The sequence below is a fragment of the Zalophus californianus genome, chromosome 11 (assembly GCF_009762305.2).
Source record: "Zalophus californianus isolate mZalCal1 chromosome 11, mZalCal1.pri.v2, whole genome shotgun sequence".
Lineage (NCBI taxonomy): Eukaryota > Metazoa > Chordata > Mammalia > Carnivora > Otariidae > Zalophus > Zalophus californianus.
The window spans coordinates 63,344,169-63,363,420 of record NC_045605.1 but is presented as its reverse complement, the minus strand read 5'-3'; the positions used below and the strand labels follow the sequence as shown (position 1 = coordinate 63,363,420).

General features: G+C 51.6%; 1 protein-coding gene across 5 annotated transcripts in view; it reads right to left on the bottom strand.

Moving 5' to 3' along the window:
- Positions 1-17,447, bottom strand: part of PPFIBP2 (PPFIA binding protein 2) — a 147,794-nt gene extending 130,347 nt beyond the window's left edge. For 4 of the 5 annotated variants that reach the window (XM_027578984.2, XM_027578986.2, XM_027578987.2 and 1 more), the window contains exon 1: positions 17,198-17,447. In XM_027578984.2, coding sequence (XP_027434785.1) covers positions 17,198-17,269 — 72 coding nt within the window. In that variant the 5' untranslated portion in view covers positions 17,270-17,447. Of the gene's footprint in view, positions 1-7,780; positions 7,872-17,197 lie in introns of all 5 variants that reach the window. The other variant, XM_027578988.2, reaches the window with a different exon arrangement.
- Between the last annotated feature and the right edge of the window lie 1,805 nt (positions 17,448-19,252).

The following is a 19,252-nucleotide window of genomic DNA, read 5'->3' as shown; positions in this document are numbered from 1 at the left end:
TCCTGGAAGCAATGGAGGTGGGTTTGACCCCAGGCAGTGGACTCCAAGGTCAAGTTCTTACCACTCTGCAGTCCTTCCTCACTGAGCCTGGCCACTTCCAACTGCATTCTTCTGACTTCTTGATACTCCAGCCGTAGGAGAGCATTTCCCTTTTGCTGTGCCTTTTTCATGCTGTCTCTCAAGCTAAATTCCCTCCTCCAGTCTCTGTCCATCAAAACTCATTCTTCAAGGTGATTCTCCTTTCTCCAAGACAGCATCCCCACCCCTACCTGTCCAAGAGCACCTCTGCTGGCTCAAAACCCATGCTTACACCTCCATTCGAATTGTTTCATGTTGCCACGGAGACATCCAATAGGGGCTGACATTCTCTTTCTTGGACCTCACCTCCTGGGGGGCAGCTAAGTATCTGACGGAGGGAATGGGGGAAGGAACCCAGCACCTGTGGCTCAGCCCCACCCTTCCCACTCTTTTTCCAGAGTCACCTTGCCACAGGGAAGTGGCTTGTCCCCAGCAAGAGGCAGTCATCTAGGTCTCTGACCCAGGTGGATATGCTAACTGGGGAAAGGGATACACTGGGAATTCTACGGCCACACTCTCTCAACACCTTTATGAGCCCCAGAGCTGGTATCTTAGTCTCCGTCCGTCTGACTCCTGGTCTTATTTTTCAATTGGTGCCAAACCCAGAGGGCATTTATGTAGTACAAACAATTACCAAACGCCCACCAACCTGGGCCACGCTCAGTGAAGGACGAAGTGGCAGTGGCCGTAGGACTGGTCAGTGTTGGTCTGTAGGGCACACGGGTGACCGGCACACCATCTGAAGCCCCGTAGCAGCTTGGGGGGACACCCCTAGCATCCACCCGGTGCCCTCTCTCTGGGAGCCCGGCTCCCCAGCAACCTGCAGGAGACCCTGTAATCCACCTTTGGGAAACTCCAGGAGGGTGGGCTGGGAGGACAGGTATTTGTGCTGTGGCCACTGGACGATGCCCGCCAAAGTAAATGAGTCCATTGGTTTCTGGTGTACAGACTAGCCTTGTCTGTTTGGTCAGCACAAATCAGGCTCTCAGGCCACAGGCATCCTTCAGTGAGTGGATAACGAGGGTGTCCAACCCTGCCTGCCGACTGCCCTCCCCAGATGTCCACACCTCCATTCTCTCCCATGTCCACACCTCCCCTGCCCCCTGGCAGACAGAAGCTTACCCACTGATAGGAACTGCTGGCCATGTGCTTCCTCAGCCCAGAACACAAAGAAAGCTGCCCTCACTGCCCTTCTCACAACAGAGAACACACACGCGTGTGCACACAATTTCACCTCCAAGGAGGAACAAACAGACATCAAGTCATTTCAGTGCCTCTACCTGATGATAGACTCAGAGAAATGATTCCAATGTAGCCTCCACTTGAATGCTTTCAAAAAGCTTCACTGCAAAAATTATCTCCTACAAGGGCACCTGGGTGGCACAGTTGGTTAAATGTCTGACTCTTGGTTTTGGCTCAGGTCGTGATCTCAGGGTGGTGAGATCGAGCCCCAATGCAGGCTCTGTGCTCACCATGGAGTCTGAGATTCTCTCTCTCCTTCTGCCCCTCCCACTCATGTGCTCGCTTGCTCTTACTCTCAAATAAATAAATAAATAAATCTTTAAAAGAAATTATCCCCTAGAAATATAACCAGCAAGGGCTTATTGTTGAAGCTGGTTGATGAGTAAGTTGATTCATTACACGGTCCCTCCTACTTTTTTTGTTGTTGTTGTTAAAGATTTTATCCATTTATTTAAGAGAGAGCGAGCACAGAGGGAGAGTGAGAGGGAGAAGTAGACTCCTCGTTGAGCAGGGAGCCCGGTGTGGGACTCGATCCCAGGACCCTGGGACCATGACCTGAGCCGAAGGCAGCCGCTTAACTGATTGAGCCACCCCGATGCCCCCCCTTCTACTTTTATGTATGTTTGAATTTTTTTATAATAAAGGGGCTTTTTGTTGTTGTTTGTTTCTTTTAAATCTAGCACTTAGGGATCTGAGCTTTTCCAGAGGGGGGCACGGGATTCCACCTTACCTTGCTGGGGACCAACAGAACCGGAACTGAGGTTCGAACCTAAATTCCTGGTGACACAGACGCTGCCCTTTCCACAGTGCCGTTCAGGCTCTCTGAAGGTCCTACCACCTGACCAAATGCTCAGCCCACCCTCGTTCAGACCCTCATCATCTCTCCCTCTGATTGCCAAAGCTGCCTCCTCTAGGCTTCCTACTTCTGGCTGACTCTCCCTCAACCCATCTTTCCCAGAGCAGGCAGGATATGTTTCGTAAAGCCGATGGCATTACTCCTCTGCTCCCAAACTCTCCATGGCTCCCCACTATTTCAGAAACAAAGCTGTACTCCATAGCTCGGCCATCCAAGTCCTCTTCCCAGCTGCACTTCTCACCATGTTCTCAGTTCAGCCCCCCTGAGCCACTTCCTACTCCCTAAATACAGAAGGATTTCCCTGTGCTCTCTGTTTCCTGTTTGGGATGCTTTTCTCCAGCTATATTTTCAAATCTCACATATTCTAAGACCTTCTCCACATGTACCAACCCAAGGAAGCCTTTCCTGACACCATTACCCCCCGGGCCTGAAGGTGCTGGGTGCTTCCCTTTGCTTCTGCCATACTTGGTACTCACCTTTATCATCTCGCTTACAGCTCTGGTTATACGATTCCTCGATATGTCTGTCTCCCCTTCTAAATTAAGATGCTTGAGAGCAAGGAGTATGTGCTATTCACCTTTTAATCCTCAGAGCCCAGCAATGAGCCTGACACGGGCAGACGCTCAGGAAATGTTGGCTGACACAAAATGTTAAGTGTAAGCACTGAGTGGAGAGCAAAGGGAGAAGGGGCATGCAAGACAGAGAGACCTTGGCCCATCTTCTGAATAAGGGTGGGGGACTGTCCACGGCAGCCTCTCCCCCCTCTCTCTCCACACGGGGCCCCTCTCTTTGCGGCCTGATAATCAGAGCTGAAGGAGGACCGGCCATGGTCGGCCCTGGCATGAGCAAGAGACAATTGACAAATGCAAGTCTATTTCCACAGGAACAACGGGAAGATGTAACTTCCCCTAACAGATGACAAAACCAGGCATTTCTCCTTATTCTATTATTTTCGAATGCTAAGCAACAAGAAAAAAAAAAAAAACCACATCTGAATTGGCGAGTTTTCTCTATCATCTAGAATGTTCAGGGGCCTCATACATAACTTGAGCCTGTAGCCAGCTACCTCCTATGACATCCCAAACTGCCTGGGGAGGAACACAGACCCTAGAATTTGGCAGTCTCTGGATAAACACTAATTGGATTAATCAGAATTTATTCTGTGTTTTGAACCTTCATTTCAACACTTGTTAAGAAGCTAAACAGTTTAATTTTGAATCAGTGCAACAGTTTTCCTTTTGCATTAAAAAAAAAAGTTCATACCAGTAGGAGACCAAAGAATTTCCCTGAAGTCAGGCTGTGTGCACTGGCAACAAGAGGCTGGCCCCTGCCTCTGTCAGAGGAGAAGGGGGCTTCCTCTGCATGCCTGGGCTGGAAGGTATTAGCAGGGTATTAGCAGCTCTGTCTTCCCTGGAGGGCTGAGGCCATATGGGAGCGAGATGAAAACAGAACACAGAGCCCACTGCTGCTAGAGAGCCCAGACGACCAGGGAACTGCTTGGTCTGGACTCTGTGGGGCTGAGCCTTTGGACGAGGCCAGTCAAGCTTCTCCACACTGGCTGGCTGGAGTCTACCTGCCTGTCTTGGTTCCTCGGCAGGACCAGCAGTGAGCACCTCTCCATCCCTCACCAGGACATGGAGGTTTGTTCACTGAGGGTTCTGGGAAATATCCTGTTATAGGCCAAACTGTATGCCCCTCCCCAAATTTTATGTTGAAGTCGAACACCCAGGACCTTAGATTATGACTATTTAGAAGTAATTTCTTGGCCTCTAGTTTGCTCCCCACTGTAAGAGATAGCTAAGTTAAAATGAGGTCACTGAGGTGGGCCCTAATCTAATCTGACTGGTATCCTTATAAGGACACACACGGGTACAGAGGAAAGACCATGTGAGGCCACAGGGAGGTGACCATTTACAAGCCTAAGACAGAGGCCTCAGAAGAAACCAACCCTGCTGACACCTTGATCTTGGACTTCTAGTCTCCAGAACTGTGAGAAAACAAATTTCTGTTGTCTCACCCAGCCCATCTGTGGTGCTTTGTTATGGCAGGCCTAGAGGGCTAGCACATGCCCCAGTCTGATCCCGGCCGCACTAGCCTGCTGCAACGGGGCGGCCTCCTGTCCAGGGATGTGGGGCTCTGTTCTCATCCAGAGGTGTTCCCTTCCCTCTCCGTCTAAGGAAGACTTTGCTTTGCATCTTCAGACCTTAAACAACATCCAGGTAAGGATAGTCTCTAACTGTCCTTCATCTTTAAGTCAGCTCTGCGTTGGGTTATGCCCAGGGAGCAAGGCCATTTAGCAAGGCCAGGCTGGTATGCTACAAGAAGGAAACCCTTCTTGACGCCGTAACCTGACCAGCTAGCTGTCAAGCCACATTTTAGGAACCAAGCACCCTGGGTCCAGCCGTCTTCTCTTCCACCCAATTCAACAACCTCAGCATGTGATGTGGTGGTGGGGGTGGGGGGGAGCTCAGCCCACCCATCACAAGACACTTGCCACCAGGATTGCTTCCCTCCCCTGACAGCACTTAGGCCGGAGTGATTCAGGGACTTTCCCCAAAAAAGTGATCCAGGAATCCCCCGTTTGCACACAGAGTCCCTCAGACCAAAGACAAGTTGGCTAGAGAATTACACTGCATGCGGTCTCCCCTCTCTGGGGGCCCACGAGGTTTTGCTCCTAGACATCTGTCAGTCTGATCCCAGGGGAGTGGGAGCATCTACAATAGCTCCTGGGGGCCTCTCTCCATCTTTCGTACTTCTTGTCCACAAAGCAAGGCTATTCTCCCATGGGAGATACCTGAGCAGGGCCTCAGACTCTGGGTGAAAGGTATAGAAAGGGGCCGCAGCAGGGGAAGGCAGCACCAACAGGAGTCCCCCCTCCCGACCCACTCCTGTTCTGAACCCTAAACTCCTGCACTCCTTTCCTTTCCCCTGAGGAGAGGAGGAGACAGTAGAAAGAGTCCAAGCTTTGCAGTCCGACTGACTTGGGTTTAAATCCTGGCTCTGCTACTTACAGCTGGGTTAGTTTTTGACCTTGGGTAATACACATTAACCTCTCGGGTTACTATGTAACAAAGATAATAATGCCTGCCTCACTGGGCTGGTCAGAGGGTTAGGAGAGAGGACAGAGTAAACCAGTCGGCTCAGTGCCCCGCCAGGTAAATATGCAAAGCTCTGCCTCTCGCCCTTAGAGAACACGGCCCTAACTGCACTATTCCAGCAGACGGATTTAGCCAAGAAGACCCCTGATCAGGCTCCAACTGCTGGGATGAGGGGGGGAAAATATATGACATTGACTCCCTTTGAGAAGTTCCCAAATCCCTTGGAGCCAGCCCCCCAGGTGGCAGGCCCTGGGGCTCCACACACAGTGCACCTGCTCCGAGCCTTCAGTGTCTCTCTAGCAGTATCTGACAGGAAGGTCCAGGCCCCTGGCTCTTCCCGAACAGAAAGTTTCCTAGGGATCTTGTGCTTCCTCTTACAGCCCCTTGGCGCCTTCCTCAGCCATTCCAGCAGGGGCGCCCAGGCATCCCACTTAGGGACAATGAGCAGACAGGGTTTATGTTGTTCGTGCGCCACTTGGGGGCAGGCACCTGGCAGAGAGCTGTGAGCTGGGAGACGATCTGGGAGACCCCAAACATGGAGGCTAAAGCTGAAGCCGGGCTCCAGGGGTTGGGGACAGGAGGGGCCATGCCTGACCACGTTCGTGGAGCAGGAAGTCCCTGGCCCTGGGCACCGGCACTGGGAGAGCCCCTTCAGCTCAGAGGTGGCCTGAACAGAAGACGGTCCAGTTGTACCGGTGACCCAGAGAGGCCCCACAACTGCTCCCAGCGGACATCCCACTCTTACGCGACACCTACAGCCAAGCAGGCAACTGCCCCCGGAGTTCCTTGGGGAAGGTTTCCACACACGGCGGGTCACAGCGATGCAGTAAGATGTGTGTCTCATGGAGCCTGCAGAACCCTTCTCATGAATGCCATCCCTCATTCGGCTGCCACTAGATTTATTTAAAATTCTCTTTCAAATACACATAACCATGACAGTTGAGGGCGGGATTTGTGACCCTGGAGCGGCTCTTAACAGTTGTCAAAGGGCTCCTGATTCGCAGGCAGGATGCAGAGGGAGAGCTTTGTCCCACCTGCAGTCCCCCGTTAACACGAGATCCCAATTCACTGCAGCCCACATATTACCTGATCGGCACCCCAGCCTCCCTAAGGTGGTCTTCTCAGGCTCTGTCTCTGGTCTGAGGGGAAGCATCCCATTGGGCAGCCGAAAGGACCCCAGGCCCACCCTAAGGAAGCAGGGAGTAGCTGCCAGGGCCAGATCTGGGATCTGAGCTCTGTGGGGGCAGCCACGCTGAACACGGGGTGGGGCTCTGGGCAGACCTGATCAGCGATAAGGACTGGCTGGCTCTACAGCACACAAAATAAGGTAAAACCCCAACTTCAGCGGGCAGCCACCACCAGCACCCACCTGCTCAGAGCCTGAACATGCTTGGTGGAAACAATGCTCTCCTTTCACGCAGCACCCAGCCCCCACTCCCCACTCCTGCACGGGCAGGCTCCCAGCCCGCTTACTGAGCTGCGCTGGCCCCTCCTCTCCACCCACATCCCCACCTGGGTTCCTGTGGAGGCTTTTCTGACTCCTATCCCTCACCCCACCCTTCTGACCCACTCCAGAGCACCATCTTGCTTAACATCCATTTATTGCTGACACTCTGGGGTCCCCAACAGATGAGGTGGGTTGTAAGCAACTCGTTACTAATGACAAAGTAGCTAAAGCCAAGAAGCTTTTTGTGTAAATTAAGAGAAGATTCCAGGTTATCTTGCCCCATTCTAATATACTTTATTGAGTGGGTAGAATTCAGCCAGGGAATCAGCAATTGCCTATAGTGCTTGGGAATTAACAGTTTCTATGACATCATGAACAACTATGCAACCTCCTACTATTTTAGAGATTTACTTCCAAATATGTCTCTCTGTGTGCATGTATACATTTCCTGGGGCTGACTATGTGTCCTTAACAATCTGGTCACGTCCACCAAGTGCTTCTCACAGGTTAATGTCATCTGACACGTGCAGCCTGACCGGCTTCCTGCCTCAGCATGAAGGCTTGATCTTCGAGGTAAACTTAAGACTCTGAAATCTGACCTTTCAACATGGTGGCAAGATAGAATGGAAAAAACATGGGCTTGAGGATCAGGGTAAGTCTTATTTCAGCCTCTTGCCAGCTGGAGAACCTTGGGAAAAGTCACTTTTCTTGAGTCATTTTCCTCCTCGGTGGGGACTAATAAATGATCATTTCCAATCCCCGGTTCCCTATATAACCCCACTCCTCGGTTCTAGCCAAACCAAACCACTGGCTGTTGTCCACATATGCCCCTTAATTTACCATCCCCATGCCTTTCTTTGTCCATCGCTGTCCCCTCTGCTAGAAATGCCCTGGACCCAGAGAAAGGGGTGTCTCTGGTCCCTGTGTTTCCTTCAAGACACATCTCAAACGCCACCTCCTCAGCAAGCCAAGTGCCCCAACCTCTTCCTTCTCTGAATGTTCACTGTGTTCTCTCTGTGGTTAGTACTACCTATTTTGAGGAAGGGGTACAATCCTTACGTTCGATCCAAGCAGGGGACATGTCTTACTCATTTCAGGTTCCCGCCATCACAGTCCTCAGCACAGAGGATGGTCAAAAATCATTCAGTGACTGAAATAATAAATGAGGTCATGAGTCTTCTAGCTCCAGAGCACTTAGAATTATGCTCTACCACTGTTCCTAAAAGGGGAAGTTGCCCTAGATCCAGTGGGCCGGTTCTGACTTGAGGGCCTCCATGGCCTCCCTCCCTGCCACCCAGGCCAGGATAGTGTGCCCCTCAGGCATCCACGTTGCTTAACCACAGCACTCTCCATCCTCCATCCATGCACCCCACCCAAAGCCTCAGCCTACGTGAATAAGGCCCCGCTGCCCACAGCCCTTCCCGGGCAAATCTTGGGGCTGGAAACTGGCTCTGTGGCCCAGGCTGCAGACAGACAGTCAGCCTTCCCAGTGTCGTACCCACTGCCTTCCTGGATGGCTCTCTCCTATATCCACCATCCCCTCTCTGACGCTGCAAGCCCAGGGCCTCAGGCCACACGCCTGGTTCTTCAGACACCAGGATACGGTGTTCTTGAAATCTTCGAGGGATGGCCATGAGTCTGTAAGAGCCTTCAAGCCCCAGTGAGGTGGCTGAGCCAACGCAGGCCAGCGCAGAGAATATACAGAGTATAATCACTTCTTTGGGATCACAGGCCTCAGTGTTTCAGGCCACAAAGCCATATCCTCCAAGCCCTTCCTCTCTCCCGGTCTGTTACCGAGCAGGACTTCCGCCTGCTGACTTGGGACAGAGAAGCTCCTGCACAGCTTTGGCACCACCCTTCCCGGCCTCCTGCCTTCATTCCACCTCGGAAGCCAACCTTCTCCACAATCCTCCCGCATTTTTAGGTGGACCTCTCAGCAAATCCTGCCTCCCCCACAGTTTCGCAAACTTCTCTCTAGTGAACACAGCTTGGACAAGACCCTCTTCAGTTAGACTTCAACACAAGCTCTGAGACAGCTGCCTTGCCCTTGAGATAAGCTTGAGTTAAGCTTGAGTTAAGCAGAACTTCTTGTATCAAGCTGAAATCTGCCTCCTCTTTAATTCCCTCTCCCATCCCCACCATGGACCCCCAACCCTACCCTCTGAGCAACACAGAACAAGATGGCTCCCGCCCCAACCTGAAAATCACGAGCACAGCCCCAGTGTCTTCCTGTCAGTCCTTAGGTCCTTTCAAAGTTTGCGGGACACAGACTCCAGCTTTGTAGCACTAAGCATCCCTCTTCCACCTGCTCCCAGAGTGCGGTGTGTCCAGTCTTGGCCAGTGCAGAAAAAAGAGGGACGATCTTCTAGCAAGGTCTAAAGCCAGGACTTCTATTAATGCAACCAGGCTGACTTATATGGGCTCTTCCACACGGTCAGGTAGGAAACCCACACCACTGATTTTTGGAGCCTACAGACAGGACTTTGCACTTGCCCCACCACAACTCATCGAGCTGGCTTGGGTTCTCAGCTTTCTCTGCTGCCTTTGTGTTGTACATTGGTGACCAGCCATCTGAACCCAGGCTGTTTCCCACTGGCCATGCACTTCTGCCTCTTGGACTTCACCTTCACCGTGGCTGTCCTTTCATGTCACACCTGGCCCAGAGAATGCTCCTTCCCCCTGAGATTTCAGAATAAGCCCTCTAGATGATGTTAAGTCACTCTTTCCCCTCCGCCCCCCCAGGCTTCCTGAGAAGAAGACATATGATAACAATCCCATTTGCTGACTACTTCGGATATGCCAAGCACCGCAATCAACACTCTATGTGCATCATCTCATTGAATCTTCACCAGAACCAAATGAAATAGGCTTATCATTGTTCCCATTGAACAGATGAGGAACTTAATGCTCAGAGTAGCAACAGCAAATCCGTGTAGAGTGGACTTGAAATGGAGGCAGTCTGGTTCAAAGTCCATACGGTAGAGCTAGCCTCCCCATCAGAGCCATGTTGTGGGAGAGGGGGGAGAAGGCGCAGTGGCCAGGAGTCTGTTTCCTCATCTCCAGAAGCAGGACAATAATCCCTGCCTGAGGCATTGTGCAGCTCCAGTGAGTTGGCACAGCGAAAACCTAGACGGACACACCGGATGGTTGTTGTTGTTACCGGGTGAGTGCATTGCATCGAAGAACCAGATGTCTTGGCTGGTCACAGAAGAGCTTATGTAATAAAACTTTTTCATGACATCCCGTCAAGGTCAGGTGTCAGAGCCAAGAACGATTCTTTTGCTTTGGTAAAATGTAGAATTAATACAAGCTGCCTTTCCTGCCCAAATTCAAATTCTAACTTCTCCCTTCCTCAGACTGCAGCCCTCTCTCCCTGATCCCCCCCCCCGCCCCCTCCCACCTGCCCTGGTTGCTTACTGAATCTGGAGTTCGATACCACACTCTTGGTAGGCCCAAAACAGTCGTCACCCCGGGACCCCACACAGCTCAGCATTTGTCTGCCTCCTTTCACTCTCAAAAGTATCCCAATTTGGACAATAAATTAAATCGAATACTTGGGAGTCTTTAAAAAAAAAAAATCGAACATAACAATAAAAAAATTAAAAAAAAAATCGAGTTTTCTGGCACCTATTTCCCTCCCATAAGATGGGAATAATATCACCTACCTCGCAACACAAGCCCTTTGTGAAACCCACCAAAGCGGGAAGAGCTCCCCCATCCTCTCTCTGGACGCAGCCTTCTGGGGGCCCAGTCTACCTACACCTTTGGTGCCTTCATGAAGCCGTGCAGTGTCCAGCTAGCTATTCGTGACCAAACCTGAGTCAGGGGGAACGACGCCTTGTCCTGGGGAAGGAAAGCGCTGCCCGTGAAGAGACAGCAGGTGTCACGTGCACAGGCAGGAAAGAAAGGTAGCTCATTATTGCTGTTCGGCCTGAGCTGTGGCTCTGCCCGAGCTGTGGCTCTGCCCTTCTCTTTTCCCCAATCCCGACAACAGGCCTCTTGTTGTCACAAGTGTCACAACAACTACCTCTCCCCCGCCCCTTCCCTTTCTCTTTCTTTTCTCATTTCTCTTTTTTTCTTTTCTTTCTTTTTCTTTCCTCTCTCGTGCGCGCGCACACACACACGCACGAGCACGCACGCACGCACGCACGGTCTGTCGGCCTCAGGAGGTCCTTGCGGCAGGGTCTTGTGGGCTTTTGTGCCAGAAGCAGGCTGCAGACGTTTGCCAAGACCTCTCGGGATACGAGTGCAGTCACAGCAGTGACCCTCCCAGTCAGAGCGGTCCCTGCCCAGCAGAGCAGCCCAGCTACATGTGACTGGTCCATTCCAACCAGGTACACAAGTCACTGTGGATTCATGTGCTCGCCGGACAGTCAGGGCAGGAGTTCTGACTCTGCGCACTGAGCACACTCCCAGCAACCAGCAAGCACTGGCTAACCCTAAGCAGGCAGACAGCAAGCCCGGGATTTGGAGCAACCCTTCCCTCTGCCTCTCCTCATCACTAGGAGGAAACAGATGTACCCACAGCAGAGCCACCTGGGACCGGCTCAGCAGCTACCGGCCGGGGGAGAGGCCAGGCTACAATCGATTCCCCGTAGCCTCACCTGGGTTAACAAGCTGTTCCTGGAGATTTGTCAGAGGCCCTCCACCCACTCACCTCTGCATTAGTCATTCCTGAGACATGGACACCCCAAATCTCAAATCTGCAATCTCTAGCTGTCCTTGATTCTTTACCATGGATGAGCAGGCTCTGCACACATTTTTGTATCAGTAAAAATAAATAAGTAAATAAATAAAGAGCCACAAAAACAAAAACTCAAAGCAAGGCAGAAACTTCCCAGATCCAGCTACATAGTTTGAAAGAGACGCGTGAGGCTTGACAAGTTTTCCCTCAAAGTAGATTCCCAGCATTCCTTGTCTTCGTTTTCCTTTGGCAATTACCACACGCCTGGCAATAATCTAAACGTTTCACATGCATTAACCCAGCTCTGCCTCAGCAAACGAAGGTGACCACTGTGCCATGGCAAAGGCAGGACCTGCCCTGGGAGGCTGGAGGTGAAGGAGCGCGGCCAGGCAGAAAGGTGTGGAAGGGAGAGGTGAGGAGGAGAGGAAATCCAGCTTCAGGGCCACTGAGTCTCCAGGCAGCAATGCAGATTCTAGATAAGGTCCTCTCTCCAAACCCGACAGCTAGGGCCCTCCCCCAACCATCTGGATCCCTGACACAGGCCTTAAACACAGGCCTCTGCTTGGAGCCCCCACCAGCCACCCACCACTCCACCACTCCACAGGCAACTTCTTCTGACTGACTGGATGGGTCCCTAAAGTTTGCCACGGGGGAAAAGTGTTTGGGTCTTAGACTTCATCCTTCTGGAGAACTGAGAGAGGGGTGGTTGTACGCCCAGAAAAACCATTTAATATACACGTACCCACACTGAGCACTAACAAGTGTGAGTGTCCATACCATAAAGCACTCCCTGCTTCCCATCAGCCCACAAAGAGCTAGACCACAGGACAGAAAGGACTCAGGAGCCTTCACACCCACATTGGCATTGTCTACCAGCAGATACTTCCCTTCCGAGTCCTTGACCTGTAAGATTCCAGTCTTAGCTGCAGACTGAATTCACCCCAAACCTGGTCTCTTTCCCATTTTTCATTGCCTAATGGAATCTCCATCTGGACCTTTTGGCAGCTCTTCTCTGGCCAACTCACTGTGCTCCAAAGGATAGAGCCCCGGGCCAGAGGGCCAGGAGGCCTGGGCTCTGCCCCCAGCAGCGGGTGACCCTAGATAGGTTCCTTTGGGTAGCTTCACCCTCCGTGTGTGTGTGTGATATGTGTCTCTGTATATGATGCAAGAAAGTACCCAAGGCTCTCTTCTGATTCCAGAAGGAACCATCCTCACTTCCCCCCGTGCTCCCAAGCTGCTAACAGTGGCTCGTTCTTCTCCCAGCACCAGAAGGAACCATCCTCACTTCCCCCCGTGCTCCCATGCTGCTAACAGTGGCTCGTTCTTCTCCCAGCACACTAGCACCACGTGTCAGTGTCCCGTTTGTTGCCTTTCCCTCTCCCTCCAATCCAGTCAGTCACCCAATCCTGCAGGGGATCACTCCCTCTCCATCTCTACCACCACTGCCTTGATTTACATCCTAAGCTACCTTGATGGGCTATTCCAATAGCATATTCTCACGGGAGGTTGCTCCCTGTCCCTCCAACCTGCCCTTCCCAGTCCGGGATCATCCTGAAAGCAGAGATTTCACCATGTCTCTTCCACACTCAAAGACCTTCAATGTCACGGGAATAAAATTTCAATTCCTTAGCCGCAGTGTTCAAGGCCTTCCATGGCCTCGCCCCAGCCGAAGACTCCCGTCTCACCTCTCCCTGTGTTCCCTCCCCACCCCACCCTCTGACTCTAGCCAAGTGGGCCACTCCTCATTGGGCTTGTCCCAGTCTTTCAGGTTCTGTTCTTGTTTCTTCCCTCATCTCCAGTGCAAAACAGCCTACCCCTTTGCCCCTTTACCGGGGCAAACATTGCAAAACCAGCCAGCTCAGGGCCCATGTTTACCACCAACTCTTTCCTGCGCATCTGCTAAGTGTAGGGTTGCGCCCAAAGGCTGATGCAGGCCCGGAGCAGCTCAGGGTCTGGAGCGGGTGTAGACAGAGACATGCAAATAAAGTGCCTAAGTACCACAGCTGCGTTCTCTATTCGATGGTATATATATATATATATATATATATATATATATATATATATATATATATATATATATATGCCAGAGAGTCAAAGTGACTTAGAGGTGGGAGGAGGAGAGGGGTTTCAAGGAGTCTGATCTGCATCCTAATAATAAGAGTTCATTCATCTTGCCGAGTGGACGAAAGAGCTTTCCGGGAAGAGCACGTTGCGCATGCAAAGACAGAGAGGCGCATTAAGATAGAAACTGGTGAGCTACTCAGTCTGGGGAACAGTGGAGATGCAGCTGTGAGCTATGTTACTGCCAGGCTTTGCAGGGCCTTCAGTGCCAAAGAAGGATGCTACACTTTATCCTATCAAGGAGGCAATCCTATCCCACCTTGTGTAGACCTTCCATCCACAGATCTATTACCGGGCCAAGATGTCTGCACCACGTGGAACATGGTGATTAAGAGCATGGTGCAGAAGGAAGGGTTGGCTCTGTGTGTGCATAATGTGGATGTGACAGAGGAAATGAAAGCAAGAATTAGAGAGGAGCCCCAGAGGAAATGAAAGCAGGAATTAGAGAGGAGCCCCAAAGTAAGAATTACCTAGGAGCACTAAGTAGAAGTCATACGTTTCCTGAAGACAAAGCTGAGAGTTAGCAGCGCCCTGGAAAATCGCAAGGCTACGAGGAGATCTGGGTCTGAAGCTAAACAGATTGCTCTAGGACAGCATCTCCTAGATTATTTACTGAGCATGTCAGAGATAAGAATGGAGGTCGTGAAGATCCCCAAGGGCGAATAAGACCTGGCTTTCAGAGCCTAGAAGGGATACAGCCCACCCTTCTGAGACCACCTGTGGATTCTTGGAAAACAGAGACCCGGAGGTGCCATCAAGGACTGAAACCAATGATGCCCGGAAACATAAAGTGGAACTGTTCTAAGGAGGAAGCAGGAAAAACAGTGACTCAGGACCACACAAAGCTGCCAAAAGTTGCAGTCTAGTTGTGCCCACACCAAGTGGTGACAACGTCACCCCACCCCCCGAGGGTCACTTCTTGAATGGGGGTGCAGTCTGGGAATTTAATAAATGTTTAGAGGTCTCATTAGGGTGCAGTCTGGGAATTTAATAAATGTTTAGAGGTCTCATTAGTTGCATTCATATTAGCTTTTCCTTCTCATATTTTACAAGAGGGGATCCACCAGAGGATTTAGAGCAGGGAAGCATCATGAACAGATTTGTATTTCAGGAAAAAAATTTTTTTCAATGGCCACGTCAAAACCAACTTCCAAATTTTACATCAAATGTTACAGCCTGAAGGGCATGCCATTCCTCCCCAAAGCGTAATTCTCTCAGAATCGTTTCCCCCCCTCACTCTGGAAGCTATCCAGTCTAAAGACAGATACCAGCACTCCCTGAACCCCTGGCCCGTAGGTTCGATCTCTAGAGTCTCTCCTACCTGTCCCACTCTTTCAGGCCCAATATAAGGCATCCCTACTTCTATCCTGATCGGCCGGCACTGTCCTAACTGGCCCCTCCGCTCACTCCTTCCCACAGCACTGCCCCAGTGCGCTTGAGCAGGTCCCACCTTGGCCTTCACCAGAATCACCTGGGGGAACCTGGGACACCATCCTGGAAACACCATCCCAGACCCCACTTCATTCCAAATAGTTTAAAAGCTCCCCAGGTTTGCAAACTATGGCCCTCAATCCTTGCCAGAGATAGTGAAGGGCACCACCCTAGAACTTGTTAGAAATCCAGGTCAGATCCCCTGCTGACCCAGGAATCAGAATCTGCATTTGAACAAGACCCACCTCGTGACTCTTAAGCTTGTTAAAGGTTGAGAAGCTCAGCTCTACCGTGTTGCCTGATCATTCATTCCACAAATATTTGCTGGATTTTCTCCGTATCAGGCCAGGGGTTGGGATGGTCAACGGCCAAAGTCCCGGACTTTGAGAAGCTCACCGAACCATCAGTCAGTCCCTTGCTTAAAAACCTGTCATTGGCTCCCATGCTTTCCAATTATTCCAGACTTCTGCACCTGACCTTCATGGCCCATTGGGGCCATGCTTCATCCTTGTCACCAACTTTACTGTCTAGCACCTGCCCTGGGAACCCAGTTGGACCACTTGCCACTTCTCACGGTTAGCTGGTGCTTGCCTGCCTACACAGCTCTCAGCCCAGGCCACGCTCTACCCACCTCTGCCTGGAGACACCCAGGAGAAATCCTCTGAGATCCATCACACAAGTCATCTGCTTCTTGAAATTATCCCATATCTTCCCTACTCAGATGAAAGACAGGAATCCCCGGGGCACCTAGTGGCTCAGTCAGTTAAGCATCTGCCTTCGGCTCAGGTCATGACTGGGATCGAGTCCCATATTGGGCTCCATGCTCAGTGGGGAGCCCGCTTCTCCCTCTCCCTCTGCTGCCCCCCCATTCTCGTTCTCTCTCTCAAATAAATAAAATCTTAAAAAAAAAAAAGATAGGAATTCCCACAACTCTTTGTTCTTCCCTCTCTTGTGGCATTTATCCCATTCTGCTCAGTCTTAAAGCCAGCACACCTGCCGTTAGCTACCCCAGTAGAGATCATGATTCTCAGTTTGTCCAGTAGCAATAAGCTAATAGCTGGCACATCATCAAATCTCTAAGTAAGAATAATAATAATAAATGTATTGATAAAATCATGGATGAATGCAGTAAGTGAAAAATTCATTAATCTCTCTCATTTCCCATTTCAAGGTCGTTTAAATATGAATTTAAGCAGAATATTAATGGCTGCCTCTCAAGCCCTAAAGAGAAACAATCTCTAAATTAAATAATATTTTGTGTTTTCTATATTCAAATAATAATCAAAGACTGAACATACTGAAGATGAATTTTGTGCACAGCCAACTACCTTTCTTCAGTTGGGCATTTAACTTCACAAAATGCAACATAAACTTCGGAAACACTTCAGGTTTGTATTATAATCAATTAAGGAACTTGGAAAGGAAAGAGACAGATGAAGAGAAAGATAGGAGGTAGACCTAGAAATATGGCAAGGGGGACGGATCTATACGACATAACCAGCTGCTCTAGAAGTAAAAATACAATACTCTGGGTCTGTTTTTTAAGAGGATTAAAGACTAGCTAGAATGCCTGTTTAAATCCCCTGCAAACTTTGGAAATTCTACCTTTTCAACATATAATCTTATTTTCATTTGAAGAAAAACTGCAGGTCTGGAGTTGGGATGTCATGAGGGAGAGGAGGAGCCCACTTTCAAGTAGCACCTTCCCCCTTTGGCAGTCTACTGGGACGCAGTGGCTTGAGATTTTGATAGGCATGTTGCGTTTTCGCAATTACAGAGTTGGTCTCAGTCAAGGCGTTGCATCTGAACACACCCGAACAGAGATGTTTGGGCAAACAGACCCTAAACCGCCCGACCACCGTGGGCTCTCTAGATTACGCGGGTGCTTCGGTGACATACCGCACAGAACTGAGGTGACTGACCATCCTGCGCATCTCCAGGGCCATGCTGGCACCTGCTGGGGCGCGCGGATTGTCCGTAGATCCCGGGCAGGGTTGGGTGGAAATTCGGAGCAAATCCACGGGAGTTATACCCTTCTCCCAGTCTTCTGGCCAGAGAAGAGGGGAGGAGGGTCCCTTTCCTTGTGCCTGGGACACGCTCCGGGGCCCTTATTGGCACTGACCCCCACTCCTCGGGTGGTTCTTGAATCTGGGGGCTTTCGGTTCCCCAGGCAATGCACCCGCGGGGGCTCCCGGTCCGGAACGCGCAGGGGACCTGGGGCGTGGGGAGAGCCCACTGACCTGGCTGCGGGGCTCCTCTCCGGGCGGCTCAGGTGCGCGGGACGCTCCCGTGTCCCTCCCACCTCCGAACATGAGAGCCGGGAAACGAGCTGCAGGCCACTGACCCACCGACCAACTGACGGACCAACCAGCGGACGGAGCGGCCGCGGCCGGGTCTGGAGCCCACGTGACGGGGGCGGGACCCACGGGAGGCTCGTCCCGGAGCCCAAGCTTGCTCCCACCCTCCTTCCCCCGGGACCGCCCCTCAACTCCCCTTCCCTCTCGGGCAGCGCGGCGACCCGCAAGGACCCGTCTGCCACGGGTTCCCTCTTCTCCGGGACCGGCCTCGTCAACCCCGCCCCTTCGAACCTGCCTTCGCCGCGTCCACCCAGCCGCGGCCCCACCCCCTGGAACGCGTTCAGAGCCCACAAGCCGCGCCTCCCGGAGGCCACGCCCCCAGGGAGCCCCGCCCCGCCCCGCTCCTGTCACCTCCCCCGCCTGCACCCTTCCGGCCCGGGGGAGACCGACGGGCGGGTCTCGGCGGTAGTGCTGCCAGTTCCCTGGGCTTCTCCAGCCTTTCAGCATCATTCCCCGGCCGTAGGAAATGAAAACGAGGAAGCAGAGAAGCAATTTGTATCGAGAATTGCAAAGAGAGAGAAGCCACAGAAAGACCGATTAGAGGCGCACTCAGAGCAGCAACCCATTGGGTATTCCGACTCCCCGGACCCGTGCGATGCAGTCCAAATTGAGGTTGGCCCGGTCTCTGAACAACCCGTTTGGAAGGCTCGGAGTCACTGTAGAGTCTGGCCGCGCTTGAACCCCGCGACCTGGAGTGGAGGTCCCCCTAGTGGTCAGCCCCAACCAAAGACACTTGCTTTGGGTCTTGTGAACAGCTAAGGACACGAAGCATTTCCCTATGCTCAGCACGAAGGCGGGGTTCCACAGACCCGAAAAAAGCTTTGGCACCTCAGACCACAGGAGTGGATTCTAGAATCAGGGCAGGACTGGGCCCTGGAGACTCAGTCCAACACCTTCCCCAGCGTATGGCCTGAATCCCCTTTGGCTGTAGTGCTAGGTTGTTGCCTTGCCTAGGCCTCCAGGGACTGGTTGCTCAGTTCAGCTGATTAAAATCCCTGTGGGCAGCAGATGGCATGGACACCGCAGACTCTGGCACAGACCCCAGCTCTGGCAGGAGTCATGACAGCCCGGGCCTCAGTTTTAATCTACATTTTTCTACAGGCTGGACAAACTCCACAAGACACATCTTTTTTCCAAATTACCTTGGTGGTCTGAAATTACCAGTGTGCCAGGAAGACTTTTACATGTGAACAGAACTTAAGCCACCCCGGCAAATATGAGACTCTGGTCACTGCAGGAACGTGGCCAGAAGCAGACCCAAGGCAAAGCCAGCAGAGGAAGGCTGGGGCCCATGAGAGTTGTGTTACAGCAGGACACCCTGCAGTTCTCTTTCACTTCCTTAAAATAGCAGCAGAGGCTTTTGTAGACCTAGGCGCTACGCAGTTCACATGAGTTCATGGGTGTTTCCAAATCCCACATGTTACTGCCCCGGTGGACACACTGTCCCAACCTCAGCCCCTAGAAAATGCAAATTTGTTCTTAGGATGATACAACTACTTCTTTTTTAATTACCTTAAAAAATGGTGTTAAGTCACTGGCTCTCAAGTTTATTCACACTTTGGAACCATTTGGGGGGAGGAGGCTTAAAATATCTGCTGTCTGGGTCCTGCCTCCCGAGGTTGTGATTTAAAGATCTGGGAGTATGGCCTGGTATTGAGAGCTTTAAAAGCTCCTCAGGTGATTCTTATGCACAGTCAAGTTTACTTTACAACCACTGCCATAGGTCATAGGGACTTTCATCCTGACTAAGATCTGACGAGAGACCCCAGAGCTGAACAGTTCACCAGAAAGAAGCCGGAGACCATGTTTGTGGGCCCATATGCTGTCCTGCCCTGGCTCCCCGGAAACAAAGTGGCCCATTTAACAGGGAGACGATGTCTTGACCTAAAAGAGTGATTCTAGCTGCAGGAATTTAATTTGTTAGTGGCAGGGGCACCC